This window comes from Thalia democratica, chromosome 6 (genome assembly GCF_965202585.1).
Source record: "Thalia democratica chromosome 6, ktThaDemo2.hap1.1, whole genome shotgun sequence".
Taxonomy (NCBI): domain Eukaryota; kingdom Metazoa; phylum Chordata; class Thaliacea; order Salpida; family Salpidae; genus Thalia; species Thalia democratica.
In genome coordinates, this window is record NC_139170.1 from 43,871,156 (window position 1) to 43,890,745 (window position 19,590).

Here is a 19,590-nt window from a genome sequence, read left to right on the forward strand (position 1 = left end):
TATCATAAATAAATATATCTTTCTTTGTTGAGTTTATTTACAAACTAATTAAAAGAATGATAAAATCTGTACAAGAAAACATAATGAAAGCTAGGTAAATACTTATACAACAAGTACCAATTTAATAATAAATAGATTAAAGTATGCAAGAAACATAAATATAAGTACAATGTGAGTGAAATGGTAATTAAAACTAATAAAAAAATAAAGTGTAAATTATAACTTAGATTAATAGTTATATCGTTCTTATAAGATGAGTTACCTTACAGCAAACTTAACATTTCAGCCATGAAACCGTGCATAGTTCCTAGAATATAAAATATATTAATTAAAATACTAAAAATAGTTAAGATATAACTGTAATTTTTAGATTCTTAGATTTTTCAAGATCACTCGTGTATTTCAAAGCGTCGAATTTAATAGAAAATATCATTTTTAATAACTAAAACTTTAACTGGTTTATTCATCTAGTGCAGGGGTCGGCAGGCAGTTGGTGGTCGCGGGCCAAATTTCAAGTTTACAAAGTCTTCGCGGGCCGCAGTTTTAGTTTTAGTGACATTTGAATAATATTTTGGTTTTAGTTTTAGTCACACTAGAGAAAAGTTTTACTTTTATTCACCTTATCATTTTAAATAACTTTTAGCTATACATAGAATGACTATTTAAATTAAATAAAATTAGAATAAAATTTACATCGACTAATATACTTAAGTGTTAATAAACTATGTACTTTCATAAGCACTTACTAAGTTAAATTTAATACTTTTGTAATTTTACATACAATTTAACTCTCTATAAAAACCAAACTTGAAAGACAATTTATTAGTTACTTTTATATATTTGTTATATTATCAACCCCTTTTTTCATATTTCTAAGAATATTAACTTCAAAAAAAAGTTTTTGCGTGTTAGATAGTTTACATTCATTAAAAAATTTAGTAATTAGTTAATTTAATAAAATCAATACCTGTTTGTATTATAGAAAGCTAGAACAAATTCTTTAATATAACTAATTCTCGAGTACTTCAATAAAATATCTTATAAGTAACTAGTCTTTTACATAGTTGTCACTTAAAAAGCAAAAATGTCTGAGTTGTATCAAACTAGCCTAAGTTCATTAAAAGTTAAAAAATCAAATCGTTGTAAATAAAGCTCAAGTACCTAGTAAAAATATCATCATCATTAAAAAGTACACAAAGTGTAAAAAAACAAGAAAAAACTACAATTAGTAAACTACACTACAGTCATAAAAACTATTCAGGGAATTCTTAGATTTATTTTAAGTGTTTGAAATAAAAGTTTTACACACATCTGAGTTTTCAAGCTTTTAAAATAGCCTGTTTGTGTAGCAACCCAGTTAAAACAAAGTTCACAACATAAAGAAATAACGAAACTTATTAACAGTAAACAAATTTATCATTAATAATGAGATACCGTTTATAATTGAAAATTTTTTAAAGAATTTTTGTTGGCAGTAATAAAAAACTTTTGTTTATTTCTTCAATGACAACAAAAAGTCCTATTTATGAAATGCATTAAGGTTATAAAGTCGCATAAATTAAGTTATGACTTTAATCAATATTTTAAGATAAGAGCACTGATAAAAAAACTACTGCTCATCTGAGAATTTTTATTAGAGATGTTTTTTTAACTTTGACACTTTAGTATAATTTCTTGGTTTAGTTCAAACACGAAGCACAACAATCGGTGAAATTTTACAAGTAAAGGTGCAATGCACCAAAAGTTTTTAGAAGTACAATTCCTTCTTTTATTTTTAGTATAAAGTTTAGTTAAAGTTTAAAAAGTGTCTTATAAAGTATATTAATATTAAAAAACACTGTTAAGCTACTTTAGTATATTTTTTAATAAAGAAATGATTATTTGCTAAATTTTTTGTGTCAAATTCAAATTTCACTACTTTACATATCAAAATTGTTTGAAACTCCAGGCTTTTTCAAAAATTCTCAAATTCAAGTTTTTTTCCAAAATTTTTAAGCATAAATTTTCAAGCTCAAAGCTTGAGCTTGATATATTATAACATATATTATAACTGAAACTAACACTTTGGGTTGAGCAAAACTTACATCATAAGTTTAATTTGCCACTCTTTAAGCAAAAAAGCCAGTCTGAATTAACAAAAAAATTCCTGATATTTTTGTATACAAAAAACAATTCTTGCCAAAAACTTATAAAATGACTTAGTTGGCCTGAGATTTGAAGTCTTCAAATAGTGATAGTCTGAGTGTGTGTCAATGTTTGTAAACTATCCCTAAGTCTAGTTTATTTTAAATAGGTAGCTCCAAAAAACAGCAAATGTGTGTATTGATATGCAAAGCATAAAAGTTAACTTAGTTTGACAAAATCAATGTTTGAAAAATGAAAATGTATACCTAACACAAACTATATTAGTTTATGTCATATATATTATTTTAATTGTGTATGTACAAATTTAGATATTACATGTAGAAAAAACAAACTTAGAAAATTATGCATAAAGTAAACTTAAACTAACTAAAGTATTTAAAAAAAAGTTGTTTAAAATATGAGCATTTTTTTTAAGTTGGTGTGCATATAAATTAGTTTAAGTGCAAAAAAAACTTCTAAAAAATTAAAATGTGTCCAAACAAAACTTAAATAAACCTTTTTTTCTTATTACTATGTTATTTTAAATGCTTTTACACTAAAACATAACATTTACAAATAAAAAATATTCAAAAGAAACTTAGGTATAAAAAATATTGGAAAGAATATCTAAGCTATAAAGAAATGACACTTTAGTTAATTACTGTGCATTACTTTTGTACAAAATGGAAAACATTTGCATTTAGTTTATTTGATAAATAGGTATAATAAAACTAACATATTAAATTCAAGCACTCCTTTTTCAGATAATTACTTGCTGTTGTAAAATAGAAGTTATTATGAAACTCAGAAAAATATCCTGTTAGAATGCTAATCTGTCTTTTTCACATTTTTAAACTAAAGTAGCAACTTCTTCTAATTATTTTTAATTGTTATACAGAGGCTTAATTCTAAACTAAACAAATTAAATCGAATTACCGAAAAAAAAATTTACTTGAAATATATTTTTGCTCAGCGGGCCACTTTTACATGCTCGCGGGCCACAAAATTTTCTCTCGCGGGCCGCATTCCATTCAAAAAAATAACGTGCTCGCGGGCCGCAGATTTACCCTTCGCGGGCCGCAATTGGCCCGCGGGCCGCAGTTTGCCGACCCCTGATCTAGTGATTTACAAGGTATAATATCCCAACTTGAATTAGACAAAAATGTGAATTAAAAAAAATATATTTAAAACAAATCTAATCATAATGGATATTTAATAATAACAAATTGAGAGCACATACAGTCTTTTATAAAAGTTAATACAAATAGAGGATCTGCTAGAACTTGAGTTGTATTTATCAAATTGCTATTCATAAAATTTCAAAAAGCTATAATTTAATTTCAGTGGAATTTAGTTAATGATATTAATTTACAAGAAATACGTTAAAATAATGTTGTAAATTCAGCAAATTCATATCCTAACTATACTTTTACACATAAAACATAATTTAAGCAATATTAATATACTAGCTTTTGTTTTGTTAAATATAATAAGATATGCAAAGTTTGACGCAAGATACGTGCCAAGTAAGCTTACAGATGATACTCATCGTAATAAATCCGACTATAATATAAAAACAAACAATACTTTTGTTAGTCGTACTTTTTAGCAATGCCAACAGGCAGATGTGTTTATCCAAACTTAAAAAAACTGAATTTATGTATCAGAAGAAAATATATATAGACCTTTTATATAAATGGAAGAATAAACATATTGAAAATTTTTCGAAGAAGGAATAAAAAAAAATATTGTAATAAAGTTTCACGATTTTCACACAACAGGCTTGTAGTGTGCAACTCCTAAGCATTCTGACTAAGAATTAACAAACTTTTTCTGCTTGACCTTTATAAAGGTAGTAGGGATACTATTTGATGTTACTTTTACCAGATAAAGATCTGGTTACAAATTGGTAAAGAACTGGTTTGGGACTACAATATATTTAAAAAAACAACAGATTTTATATAGTAATTTTTTGAAACTAACGTTTGTGAGTTTTTCATTACTATTTAAGTAGAACAGTTTCATGAGAATTAAACTAAATGACGCAGATTTGAAGGAATAAGAGCGTAAAAGATAAACTGATATACAAAATAAACTTTTATTAAAAATAAAAGTTGTAACTTTCTATTTTAAGCTTAAAAATAAAAGCTAAAATTATTTAATAAGCTTTAAATGCACAAGCGACAAAGTAATTCCATAAGCTGGAATTTAGTTCTTATAATTGTCGTATACAACAAAGTTATAGAAACATCTTAATTATTGCTTTGTAGGTTTCAACAAATCTATATGTGCATAGATAAATTATAACTGAAGTACTAATTTATAAAGTGTTTTTATAAATCAAATAGTGAAAACTTTAGATTTGCTGAAATACATCTTATTTTTCAAAATCGCACTATCAAAGAAAAAATACCAGATCAAACAACATACCCATTTCAGTCAATTGAAACTAATCAGGGATATATTAAAGCACAAAAAGTGTAAACATGGTTGCCACTGATCAAGCTGAGAAAAATTTCCTGACTTTTCCTGACTTTTTACCAAAATTTTCCTGACTTTTCTTAATCAAACTCTTAAATTAAACTTATTCTAAAATACATAATCTAACACTTGAAACTATATAAAGCTTTCAATCTAATTTTAATACAGGTTAAAAACAACAGTTTTTTGCTGAATTCTATCATCAAACTTCCAGTACTTAAATTAAGTGACTGTAAAAAAAAAGACATAAAAAATTAAAATATATATCTGTTGTATAGAATATTTCCTCTTATCATTTAGTATAAAGTTTGTAACAAATAAATATACTCTTATTTACTTTAAAAACTTAAGTTACTCTACAAAAAATAAAAATAATAAGTAAACTTAATCTTTGCATATACCTCTCTTTTAACTTATTATATAAATTTAAACAACTTTGAATAAATTGTAAAGAGATAAAGTATACACATCAACTTGTTACATAAAATACTAAACTAACTGCTTAGTTATAAACAAGTCAATTATTTAAATAAAAAACACTTTGATTCTAAAATTATGCTCGATAAATTTTTGTGTATATATCTCAGTTTCACTATGGAAGTGTCCTTGCTACAGATCATCAATACTGAAAAGCTTACAAAATATGCTTGTTCAAATAGGGTACTTGTTGAATATGTTAAAAAAAAAATTTGCAGTTTTATAAAGGATATTTTATTAATTTATACCAGGTGAAGGCATTGGAAATAAAATTAAATATTTTTGTAAATTTCTAGGAAAATTTTGGAATTTTTTTCTGACTTTGAAGGACTTTTAACTAATTTTTACCATTTGAAGGCTTTGGAAAAAAAGAAATTTTGTAAATTTAAACTGACAACATCTGACTTTCTTTAAATTTTATCAAATTTCCTGACTTTTTTTCAAAACCCCCCATTTTTTCCTGACTTTTGTCATTTTTTTAAATTTCTCCTCACTTTTCCTGATTTCCTGACCGAGTGGCAACCCTGTATATAGCACTTGTTTTTTACATCTAAACATACCTTAAGAAACTTTTTAGTCATTCAACAGACCTCAAAAACATTGACATTTGCTCAGGTGACTTCATTAAAAAATTGCTTTCAATGCGAAGCGGAGCGGGCAATATCATAAACTAGCCTGAAATACTGCAATCTACAGGAAATCCAAAACATTTCCACTCAATTTATAACATTCAAATACTAATAAGAATATTTTAGTTTATAGCCAAGTTTACTTATAAAAGTTTTAAACGATTGAGTGTTAATAAGGGACACGTTCAAAATCCACCCACTTTGATTCGGAAGCCGCTTACCGATCGAGGGTAAGGGATAAGGGGTAACAGTGACAGTGAAAAATAAACATAAAAATAGATAAATGCAAAAAAATTATAAAACTAGTTAATAAAATATCGGGTGGATTTTGATAGTATATAATAACAACAACGAACGTGTATGCAAGTCTTGCGAAGAAGTGTTCTTGCACGTAGCTGTCCAATACCGCGTGGAAATGACAAAATCTTTCCTTGGCCACCAGTATTATTATGTGAACCTGTATGATATTTAAACACTAATAACTGTTGAAACAACATTAAATCTCATGCTAATATATTAAAAACTTTATTTTCTATGTTTTATAACAAAGTATTGATACAAAAAACTTTATACAAAACTTAAATGAGAAATTATCAAGTCCTACTGTTTATATTTTACATAACTGTAGTTTATGTTAAAAAACTTAAAACGCAGTACAATTTAAACAAAATAGTTTTGTTACTAACTTCAAATCTACGTAGAAATAAATCAGCGTACACAAACTGATATGTATTACTTATCATAACGAAATATTAGTCCAAAATAATAAAGCAGACTCAAAGTAGTAAAAATTTAAAATACTGATGAAACTTTCATTTATTCAATCAAAGAAACTAACAAGAGCATTGTATACGAGGAAATCGTATTGACAATCTTCAGGGTTTTCCATCATAATATTGAAAAGTGCGTCTAACGTGTCTTGTAAGAACTGATGAAAAATAAGTCGAGTATAAACAAAAATTACTAGAACTTAAAATTAAGTCTGTTGCGTAGTTTAAATCGAAAAACTAATAAAAAATTCAATAAAGTGTCTAGAAAAATTATAAGATAAATTTTCTAAATTGTTAATAATTTATTTTTTCATCGTTGTAATATCATAAAAATTTTTATTAAATATTTTGATTACATCAAACTTTTTAAAAGTAAAATATAAATGTGAGCAGTAAATGCCAAGTATGCACATCGTATAACGACAATTTAAACAAAAATTTTACAAAATATAAATATAACTTCTTTTTAAGTTATAAATACATCAAGAAAGTTAGATTTAATTAGAAAAAATACAATGCATATCCACCCACTAAAAAATAAACTAGTTTTTGTCCTTACAAGTAATTTCGAAAAGGAACTTATTGTATTATTGATCTGCAACCTATTCGTCAAGTTTCACTATTTAAGCTAAATTAAAAAATAAAACAACAGCTCATAGCATGCTACAAGCATAGAAAAATGTCATCAACTAACTTTAACAATTTCCTCGCCTTCCACGTTCATGAGTCCTTTCAAGTTCTTCTCCAAATTCTGCTTCTGGTCTTTCCACTTGAGCAGTCCCAACAAGTCCACTGAGGTTAATGTTAAATGAGATGCATGTTAGTTGTAAGAGTAGTACGAGTAAAAAATGCTTGCGTGCTTGTGCAATGGTTAAAATAAAGAGATAACAACAACCTACAGACGAATGGGGATCGGTTTTTTTTTTGAAAATAAAGTGTTTTGCTTTTTCTACTAACAACAATTCAAATCAAATAATTTAACCGATAAAAAATCTAATCAATCTACTTAATTATAGGTTCAAAAACATACATGCTCTAAAATCTAGTTTGAATCAAGGGCGATAAATAATAGAAAAAACTGATAAACAAAGATCAAATAAATGTGTTTTAAATTTACAAAAAATAAATATTTTGTGTTTTATTTAATACAAAGTTAATTTTAAACAACTGTATAGTAATAATCCACCAATTACTGTTAAAATTGACTAGGAACATTCCATCAGTACTTAACAATAAACTGAAACACTTTTTTTAGTTAAGTGGATAAAATATATACACCACAATTTTATTTCAAGCAAAAGTAAGCTGTGGTTCTGGCCGGAGCATTTCTAACAACTTATGTAAAAACTTAAAAATTTATTTTATCTCATAAAGTCTCTACAAAACAAACCGTTCTGCGTCAGCTTGGTGGAGCAGACCAGGGTGCTGATCTGAAAAGTGTCCTTCAGTTGGGAAAACCCCTCCTGGTCCTTTCTCTTGTTGGTGAGGTCGCGTGGCGAGAAGGAGGAGGTCCTCTTGTTGTGGTGGGAACCCGTGGAAGTGCTGTTGCCATGGAGATCCTGGGCGGAGGAGGGTATTCGCAGGTATCTTCGAGACTCGTTGGCGTCCAGCCTCTTTGACTCCATCTGGCGGTTGATTTTTTTTTTGTTGAGAAAAAAACTATTAACTTCAACAACTTGACTTCATAGAATGTTAATTTTGCTGGTTTTTGCTGAGTCTGACGAAAACACGTTGAAAAATTTTATACTTACATATTTTCACTTTTGATATCCATAAGTTTATATTTGCAGTTTGAGTTTTCAGCTTACATTTTACTACTGTAATTTTTTTTTTGAAATTTCAGTTGTTTAAATTGTAAATGAAGATTGATAGCGTCAACTTAACTTTTTTTTTGTAATTCAAAGCTACTACGAAATTTAATTTTAATTAACTTAATTCTTATAAATAAATGTTAATAGTGTTTATGGTTAGCTTTTGATTAAAAATTATAGTGTTTATTTTGGGACACGTTCAAAATCCACCCGCAATCAAAATCCACCCGCGATCAAAATCCACCCGATCAAAATCCACCCGATCAAAATCCACCCGATCAAAATCCACCCGAGTCAAAATCCACCCGATCAAAATCCACCCGGGTCAAAATCTACCCGATCAAAATCTACCCGGTTCAAAATCCACCCGATCAAAATCCACCCGGGTCAAAATCCACCCGATCAAAATCCACCCGAGTCAAAATCCACCCGAGTCAAAATCCACCCAAGTCAAAATCCACCCGAGTCAAAATCCACCTGATCAAAATCAACCCGGTTCAAAATCCACCCGATTAAAATCAACCCGATCAAAATCAACCCGGTTCAATATCCACCCGATCGAAATCCATCCAAGTCAAAATCCACCCGATCAAAATCCACCCGATCAAAATCAACCCAGATCAAAATCAACCCAGATCAAAATCAACCCGATCAAAATCCACCCGATCAAAATCCACCCGAGTCAAAATCCACCTGATCAAAATCAACCCGGTTCAAAATCCACCCGATTAAAATCAACCCGATCAAAATCAACCCGGTTCAATATCCACCCGATCGAAATCCATCCAAGTCAAAATCCACCCGATCAAAATCCACCCGATCAAAATCCACCCGATCAAAATCCACCCGATCAAAATCAACCCAGATCAAAGTCAACCCAGATCAAAATCAACCCAATCAAAATCAACCCGGTTCAAAATCCACCCAATCAAAATCAACCCAGTTCAGTAGTGTTGTTGTTACTTTTAAAAAAAGAATTACGCTCAGTTTTGATCCATTTAAACTTCCTTCTAATTTAATTTCTCAAATTCAATCATAATTAAATAAAAATATTTACTAAGGATAACTCGTAGTAAATTAAAATATCAAAACTATAGAAGTTTATAAATTAGAAGAATATTTAATAACATTTATTAAACTAAAGAAAATTACAAAAATCAAATACAAAATAATGTAAATTTATGAAAATGTTAATAAAATGTTACAAAAAGAATATTAAAATATTAATCTAAAATTTTTGAGTTTTTTTTTTTGATGTAAAAAGTTTTGTGTTTTGTGCTTTACTTAAATTTCAAAATAGTATTACATACAGTATTTTATTATATAAAAAATTTTAACTAACAGTATTTATAAAAAATAAAATATAGATAAAGAATTATATAAAATTGCTACGTGATAATAAAATAAAAATCCTTTGTTAAATTTGGAAAAACTATCACCTATTAATTATATTTTAAACATTATTGTTTTTAGACGTGGAAAAGACGTTAAAAGATATTTTTGGTGTGCGACTCGATAACTTTAAGGTATGTTCGTGCAAAAGGACTTAGGACCAAATATTTTGAGCGCTTTTATTTGTCGTTTAGTAAACAATTTATTTACGTTTCTTTTATTAGTAATTTTTAAAAACAGAACATAAATTTTAATATAAAAATACGAAAACTAATTTACTAAAAATATAAATGAGGAATATGTAAGAAATCAATAACAGTTTTAAAACAATTTTATTGTTTTCTATCTAATTTTTGTTACAAATATTTTTTAGTTATTTTTTTTAATTTATACAATAATTTGAGCTGCTATTATCTTTTTTTAAAAGTGTTTAAGTTATTTGAATTTTATTTTATTAAATGTTTTTTTTATAAACCATCTATTTTTGAAAAAACTAAAAATTGTTTCGTCTAAGATAACTAAAGTTATAAGTTGTTTTTAATTAGATAACAACTTAATTTGCTAGTTTTTAACTAATAGTACAAATTAAAAAGCTAAACATTTTTCTTTGAATTCTAAAGTCCTTTACATAAAACAAATATCGACTCTACAATTCATTGAGTTTGCTCAAATAGCTTGTAAATTGCAACTAAAAAAGTTAGTAGTTAGACTTGAGCTAGGGAAATTATATACTTTAGAATTGTAGTAGTAAACAAATAAATTGAGTTTTTTAGAAATGAAACTATATTTATAACAAATATTACGAAAAAAAACTTATAACATTTTTAATTTATTATTAAAATGTTCTATTTTTACATATGTTCATTAAAAAAAGTATGTATTTCAGACAAGAGAGTTTAAATTCAAGTATAAGTTATTTTTATGAATTTTTGTACCAGACTGTATTAACTTAAACAATCGTATTATTAATTTTTTTTAATAGGTTAAGGCCAGTTTTGAAAATGATTAATTGAGTGGTTTTATAAAATTTAATCTCTTTTGGTTAACGTTTAAATTTTAAATTTAAAATTTTCTAATCTAAAACTTTTAATTTACATGCGATAAATGTTCTTGAATTAATTTCCGACAATTTAAGTTAAAAGCTATAACTGCATGTTTTTAATTAATTAGTTGCAAACGTTTTATGTTTTTTTATGAATATAAAGTTGCATTGAAATTGTAATTAAGTAAGATAAATTATTATTTACTGTTCAATATTATATTGTTAATTGATATTTTTTAATTCATAGAAATGGAAATGTTATTATTTACCACTATTTTTTTTAAATATAATCTTCATATAAAAAAAGTCCATTTGTTAAAACTTAAGAAATTTTAAGTATTTTTATTAAAAATGAAACAATATTAAAATTAAACAAAATTTTATATTGGTTATAACGAATTTAAACGGTAAAGACAACTATTGTTATAACAAATTGTTTAGTAGACAAATTAAACTAAACATAAAACGTAAAGATCTTGAAAAACGTTAAAATATATGTAAAACGTTAAGATCTTGAAGATTTCAGTAATAGATAAATACGACATGACACAAAACAGTGTGTATTTTTATGTTCTAAAAATTTTACAAAACTTTATTTTTGTACTATAGTTTCTAAAAATGGTATAAAAAGACATTTAATAACTTTTTTAAACAGTGTAAGTTTTTCTTTTAAAACCTTTAAATACCTTAATAATCTATCTAAAGTTTTTCGGGTTGCAACTTTTTGAAACAAAAAAGTACAACAGTTACTTCAACCCAGTCACCGTGTTTTTGAAAGTTAAAAACATGTAAAATTGCCAATTAAAAAAACTTTGCAATATTATATAAGTAATTTATCCAAGTACGTAAGCTTTTGTTGTTTAAAAGGAAAAGTAAAGTCTAAACTATAAAGAAAAACTTCTAGATTTACTATCTGTCTTTTTTCACATCTAAGGCTTAAGCATAATAAATGGTTTTTAAATGATATTCAGGAACTTAAAAACAAACTATTATAATTTCTTTTTCTTTTTTTGAAAATTTCAATTTAAATTTTGTTTTGTTTAGCGGACCAAATTTACATGCTCGAGGGCCACATATTTACACTTCGAGGGCCGCAGTTTGCTGATCCTAAATTAAATGGATTAATTTGTAGTATAAATGGTAGCTTTCACTTGTAATACTCAGTTTTTATAAAAATTATATCGTGTGACGTAGTTGTTTAAAAATTACTTAAAAGTTCTAAATTATTAAATTTTATACCTAGAAACAGTAAATTATAATTCATTGTCGTGTAATTGTGATTGAGATGATACTAGATTATTTTTTCTGGCACATCGTTTAGTTTTCTAAAAGTTTTAACATAGTCATATTTGTATAGTAAAACTTTAATTTATTTATCCTGACGTTGTTTAACTTTTATTAGCTCTTATAGTTATACTTATATCAAAAACAACAGTTCCTTTAAAAGCTGCTTGCCGGCTGTAGCTATTCAAAATTATATTCAGTAATCGAAAAAACAAAAATATTTTTGTCTAAAATTCCTTATAATAAGCAAAAATACCAAATAACAACTCAAAAAACTTCACAAAATAAGTTCAATCTGTAGTACAGTTTTTATATTCTTAGGTCAATTTATAAGGGACAAAAATACAAGATTTTATAAGTGTTTTTTAAATAAAACTTGTTTAAGATTGGTACTTTAGAGCGGTGAGATTTGTTTAAATGATACTTGATTTAAAAAGAAATAAATAAACAAGGTGCTTGTTTCGATTCGGTTGGATTTTAGCTTTGGTTGATTTTGTGTCGGTAGGATTTTGACTCGGGTTGATTTTAACTCGGATGAATTTTGATCGGGTGGATTTTGACTCGGATGGATTTTGATCGGGTGGATTTTAAACCGGGTGGATTTTGATCTGGTGGATTTTAAACCGGGTGGATTTTGATCGGGTGGATTTTTAACCGGGTGGATTTTGATCGGGTGGATTTTGATCGGGTGGATTTTGAAACGGGTGGATTTAGAGTCGGGTTGATTTTGATCGGGTGGATTTTGAACCGGGTGGATTTTAATCGGGTGGATTTTAACTCGGGTGGATTTTGATCGGGTGGATTTTGATCGGATGGATTTTGAACCGGGTTGATTTTGATCGGGTGGATTTTGACTCGGGTTGATTTTGATCGGGTAGATTTTGACTCGGGTGGATTTTGATCGGGTGGATTTTGACTCGGGTGGATTTTGATCGGGTGGATTTTGACTCGGGTGGATTTTGATCGGGTGGATTTTTAACGCGGGTGGATTTTGATCGGGTGGATTTTGAACGCGGGTGGATTTTGATAGTATACCGTTTATTTTTGATCTCTATTTGTTAACAGTAAAAACAGTTTATAGGTTAAGAGTAGTTTTTTAATCTTAACTTTTAAAAAAATGCAAACATAAGAAATAAAACAATAAAAAGGTTGTAATTAGTAATATACTACATTAAGTTATGAATGACATTAACCTATTTGTAAACATTAGTCTAACACTTGACTAATTAGCAATTTTACTATGTTTATAATTAAGTTTGTCACACACATGTCTATCAACTCTTGATTGAAAAAGAAACAGTTTTTTGGTTTTCCAGGTAAACTTCAAATACTTAACTTTAAAAAACTTAAATACCATGATGACTAAAACACTGTCAATAACATTTGTTGCAGACCTGAGACTGCAGATTTTAAAACAGTATTGAAACTCCAAACAAACAAAATTTCCAAAGAATAACGCAGTTTTGAAATCACCAACATAAACAAAAGTTACCTTTAAAAATTTGTTTTGCAAATGAATTCTAACAAAACAGACAAACAATGAAACGAACCTTGTAAACGAACAAGTTGTGCACGCCGTCGTTCAACGTGGTTCCCTGCTGCCGCATCAGCTTCAAGTAGGCGAACCCGAATATCCGTTCCTGCTTGTCCTTGCTGTCGAACGTCGACCTGTGACGGAAGGTGAACCTCAGGTGCGCGTTGTAGAAGTCCTCTATGGGGATCTTCACCTGAATTGTTGTTTATATTTATTTCACATCATACGTTAATAGTTGGAAAAACTGCTGTCAGAGGGACGGATAAGGCCAACAATTATTATTTTTATTTAAATTGCAAATTGTGCAAAACTACAATTTTTTTTGTATGTTAAAAATTAAATGTTTACAAACAAACAAGACTGTGATATTACAACATTGCTGATTTGATGTTCACTTCATTACATTCTTGTCAAAAACACCTTTTTTTAGTGTAACTCTAAAAAGTTTAGTTTCAGCTTTAACTTTAAAAGCGTTAAGCCAGCCATCGAAAAACATGATAAAGTTGGGCAACTAACTAACGGCTGGCCTAGATTGTATAGTTTTTTTTGATGTTTTTATCTAACTAACATACATTTGCTATAACTAAAATTCAACAGTTCAAAATTGTTTTAATATTTATTTGTAATTGAAATATATCTTGTTGTCAGTCATATATTATCGAACGTATCGTAGGAAGTTGAGTGGTTACAAAAAAAAAACTAATTTTGAATTATGATGACGAGCTAATAAAAATGGACATTATAAAAAACGGTTTCGTAGTCAAAAAGTCAATTATATAAGTTTTAATTATTAAAGTCTAAACTAAACTTAAAATTGTAATCTGCATTTAATGTAAGTAGCTTAACATATACTAAAGCGTACATTTAAACGAAAAAGAATTAATTAAATTTAAAAAACATTATTAAAACTTAAACGCATATACAAAACCAATACCTACAACATTGTTAAAAATTGACAGATAAAAACTTTGCAAAAAGGTGTAAAAAACAGTAAACTAAATTATGGAATTGTCGTTTAGATTGCTTATATTTAGTGATAAATAAGAGTGGGAAAATTTTTATTCCGCGAGCCAGACTAAACTAAAAATCTTAGCTAACAGTGTAACTTTAAAAACTGTTATTATAAAAATTAAACAAACACCACGTAATAGCACAACATTAACGAAGTAATCATTTAGAAAGCACGGCTCTGTACTAAATTCGTATTAAGAACACCTTTCAACATATTTGTAATAAAAAAGCTTTATATTTGATAGCCGTTTTTGACCTAAAAATACGTTGCGGGCCAATTATTATCAATAGCATACTTTGCCCACCCCACAATAGTAGATGTAATAAGTGAAGTACAACAGAAATACTTTTCAACTTTAAACTTGGTACAATAACTTGATGATTTTAAAACTTATAATCAAGTAAAAAGTTGAAACATATAACTAATGACTTGAAAACAATTTAAGTTTATAACTTTGTTAAACAGCTTTTTGTTTAAAGTAGTAAGTTATTATGTATTAATGTAAAAAAAATTAACTTTTGCTTTTATATTTACTTAAAGATGTAAATTGTAAGATTTTGAAATGCAAAACTATACAAACTAAACAAAAAAGTGAATCATCAACTTAAAATTGTATTATAACAAAAGTAGTAATAGTAATTTTACAACAGTAGTAATAATAATTCTTTGTGTAAAATTTTTCAAGTTGTTATTAAATATTAGATACAAACACAGAAAGTATAAAGAATTTAGTATAAAGTAAAAGTACATGGGAGAAAAATAGTAAAAATTACAAAATGTAATACGTGATATTAAACATTGAAACTAGTTATTTAGTTTTTAAGATACTAGACCGAATATTAATAAACTTTGCAGATAAAAATATTTATAAAAAAAATATTCTAGCTAAGAATCTTAGAAACAGATTATAAGAATTAGAACACTTTTCAACGAGATTAAATAAAGAATTTGCAAAAAGGTAAACAAATAGCGGAAATTATGACATCATAATAAGCTACTTGTGTGACAGAGTCATACATTTTATGCTACAAATATAAATAATTTATTTAATAAAACTTAATATATAAATAAACCAAACTATTTTCCTTACTAATTTAATAAGTAAAAATAGAAAGTTGTAAAAATTTATTCTTTTTATCAAAAATTAAAACAATAAACGTTTTTTAATAAAGTTGAAGAAAAAGTCAAGTTTACATATTTAGGCTATGAATTTCTAATTAATAAAATAACTTTATTTTACTTACTATGCTTTCGAATATATTTACACATTTTAACACACAATTACCTGAACTTAATTGTATTAAATTTATTACAATAATTTTAAACATTTTGTTATCTACATTGTCTAACCATAATCTACTCAAAACAAAAGATTTTAATATACATTAAATGACTTGCTAATTAACTTTTCGACTTATTTTCTAAAAGTAACATGAAATTTTATAACAGAACTTGTTTCAAAAACAAAACATTTATTAGGTACGATTATTGTTATACTACATGTTATTAATAAAAAAATATAAATTATTATGTACTCAATAAATGTTTATCAACAAACTAATCCAAATTTATACGTATTTTATTTAACTGAAATTCAATATAAACATACAGTGTATTTGTAAATTTCCAAAAATAATTAAAGCCCTCAAATTGATCTCAGGGAGAAAAACACAAATTGAGTCAATCGAAACTTTGTTATAACACAATGTTTATCTCTAAACTTTCCCTTTCCTAATTTTTAAGAAATATTATAATCGAAAATCCCAATAGAGAAAAACTTTGTATAGAATAAACTTCTATTGATTTGATTAATAAAATACATAAATTTTTATATAAATGCTTCTAAGTTTTTGACATAAAATTAGTAAAACTGTTAAAGTTTTATCAAAAGCCTAAAATGTACAAAACTTAATTTAGGTATTTTACATCGGTAAAAATCATTTTGTAAACAAACTTTCACAGTTTCCATCCATTTAGGAGTTTTGCACTGGTAGTAAATGTGAGATCTGTATTCGTTTTCGGTGAGGCATTCCTCCGATACTCCCAACTGAATTACCATCTGCGTATTTAATAAATAGTGTGTTAATAAAACATCACTCAAATTAACTCAGTTTGAGATAAATCTATTATCAATATTTAGTGTTTTTTTTTATTTTTGAATCAAAGCTTTTATATATTGTATAAAAGTTAAAGACTCAGAAATGTTCTTCCAAATTTTTTTTTAATATTTATACGCAAAAAAAAGTTGTTTATATTTATACTGAATAAAAATTACTATATTTTCAAAAAATTTTAAGCCCAAATAAAATTAAGGTACTTAGGTAGGCTAAAACTTTAGAAAGACGACAAGCAATTTTGAACAAACCAATATAAAAAAATGATAAAAATAACTATTTTTCAATATCATACGTATACAAAAAAACAAATGCGCATTTATATTGATCATCAATTGATAATGTTTAATAAACTCACAGGTATGACAACGCCGTCGTTGCTGCAAACGCTCATTGTCACTTCAACGTTCTTGTGGGAGGTTTTGTGCATCTTTTCAAATTCTCCCTGTGAAAGTTTACTTGAAAATATATTACATTTCAAATTTAACACTGCGATAAGAACATGCTGTTATAGTCAAAGCTCACAAAACCCCTACACTGTGATGGTCACTAAAACAAAAATTACAAACACATTTCATGAGCTAAAGTAATTACAAACAGCAAATAAAACTGTTTACTTTTTAATTAGGCTGTATGAAAGCAGTAAATAACTTTCAACTCGTCAAAAGCGTTTGTAAAATGCAACACTAAAATTAAACGCTGTCTTGTATGAATAAATGACATACAAGTAAAAAATTTAGATATACTTCAACTTACAAAAACTTTAAGTAAGATTTACAAAAAAAGAATAGTAGTTAAAGTTTACATAAAAATTTAATATTTAACGTATCATTTTACCTTTTTAAAGCAAAAAGTTCTCTAAAAAATTCTAGCTTACTAATTAAAATATTGTTAAAGGTTTGTTTCTAAAACTTTCACGAAACTTAATAACTTTTAACTTGCATAATCTGCAGAACACGAGATAAAATATATTTCAAAAATGTTTTATATCTTTCAATTTGATCAATATTATTATGATACCAGAAAACATAGAAAAAAACTTTTATAATTTTTTTATTTTATCCAACTCCAACCTGGCATATGGTGACGTAGAGGTCGTTCCTGAAATCGCCGGGCATGATCACCTCGGGGAAGCCCATCTTCCTCGCAATGGGGGTTTTCCCGTCAACGAGATGCTGGTAGTTGCTCAGTATCTGCTTGTGGTCGCCCTCCAGTGGCCTCATCAGCACGTACACTCCTGAATGAGGGGGTTTTTGAATTTAAATTAATTAAAATCAATAACAAAAAAGTTAATCTTCTACTGTTGTATTAATTTTAGTTGTAACTCGAGAGAATAAATCCTGTTTACTAATATTTCTTTTGTAGGTTAAACTGACTAACTGTTTTTCACTTAAAATCCATTTCAACGATGATAAAATAATTACAAGAGTAATAAATTTAATTTAAATTTAATGTGAAGCTATATTCATTATTAAAGAAAGTTATAGTATGTAAAAACTTATATTGCTATAACTTTTAAAAAAATATTAGTTGCTGATTTAAAAAAATTAAAGACATGGCTTTTTCCATACAATATTTTTATTTAAGATAAGTAAGCATCATTGGCAGAAAGCAACCTATTGAAAAAAATAACTGAAAAAGCTAAGCACTAACAATACTTTACATGACTTTTATTTAAACTTTAATTAATTATAAATAAACCTAAAACAACTTAAAGTTTCTATTGATTTCTATATTAAATGATGATTAATTGAAGCTATAAAAAACAAAAACTTAACACTTGAATAAAACTTTTTTATAATGAAATAAATGTAAGGTACACGCACCTTGAAAATTGTCGGATTTGTTTGAAGAATGTTGGATGATCGATTGAATAAAAGACATGCGTTTATTTGCTGTTCACATGCAAAAATAAGTGAGTGTAAAATAAAACTGTTATAAAATAAAAACACATTCTATTCTAATACAGGGTTTCCAAAAGCGAGATACATTTAAGGGCGATTATTGTTTAAACTTCTACCAAAGGGTCGTTTGTGAGAGTGTGTTTGGGAAACACTGCTCTAATATATTAAAAGAAAATTTTAAAAAAAGTTTGCTTGAAAACTATCATGTAAAACATTTTTTAAAACCTAGTCTCCGGAGAAACAATATGATAACATCAACTTAAAAATTTAACAAAACGTTACTAAAAAGCATAAGCATGTATGATAAATTGAACAAAGAAAAGCACTAAATGGCTGAAGCATGCTGGTATGAATAATCAACGAGTGAATAAATTATATTTGTTAATTAACAAACGAATGTGATTGGACAATGCCGTATACCTTGTCCCTTGTGATTGGCCTGCGTGCTGATGGCTCTCTGAATGCACTGCTGCATATTTTCATTGTCGTTTGCGATTCTGTAGAAAACACATAATGTTGAATATATTTATACAAAAAAGTTTTTATTATTGTGTTATTCATATGTTTATCTTTAATTAAAAGCAACCCTTAACAATTTAATTAACTTATTGTTGTCATTTCATTTGTTTTCTTAATGGTCATTATTTGTCAATAATTGATAAAAAACTATTAATCAATTTAAGATTTTTTTTTGAAGAAGTTTAATCTGAATGATTTTCGTGCTGAACCGTACATTACCTGTAATAACTTTTTTTTAACTGTTAGTTTATAATATTGAAAAGGTAACATGTAGTCCATAAATGTATCTTAGTATATTCAAAAGTATTAATGTAAATAAAAGAAGATTTTTAAAAGGTTTAAGAAATAAAACTAATGACTGAAGACTAAATTCATAAACTTAATTATACAAATAGTTCGATTAGTTTTACTTTACAACCAACTTTTAACAAAACGTACTTTTACACAAGTTACAATAAAAGAAATGTTTTTTTTGTAAGCAACTTATGCATTTTAGA

At 26.9% G+C, this 19,590-nt stretch overlaps 1 protein-coding gene across 1 annotated transcript in view; it reads right to left on the reverse strand.

Annotated features, from left to right (window-relative positions):
* Positions 1-19,590, reverse strand: part of LOC145838503 (dedicator of cytokinesis protein 1-like) — a 52,774-nt gene that overhangs the window by 27,020 nt on the left and 6,164 nt on the right. Inside the window, exons 13-22 of the mRNA XM_082946112.1 lie at positions 18,995-19,071; positions 18,497-18,565; positions 17,744-17,907; positions 17,029-17,115; positions 16,511-16,615; positions 13,561-13,737; positions 7,872-8,106; positions 7,176-7,273; positions 6,550-6,639; positions 6,068-6,168 (exon numbers count right to left, since the gene is read on the reverse strand). Of these exons, the coding sequence (XP_082802238.1) occupies positions 6,068-6,168; positions 6,550-6,639; positions 7,176-7,273; positions 7,872-8,106; positions 13,561-13,737; positions 16,511-16,615; positions 17,029-17,115; positions 17,744-17,907; positions 18,497-18,565; positions 18,995-19,071 (1,203 nt within the window). The remainder of the gene's footprint in view (positions 1-6,067; positions 6,169-6,549; positions 6,640-7,175; positions 7,274-7,871; positions 8,107-13,560; positions 13,738-16,510; positions 16,616-17,028; positions 17,116-17,743; positions 17,908-18,496; positions 18,566-18,994; positions 19,072-19,590) is intronic.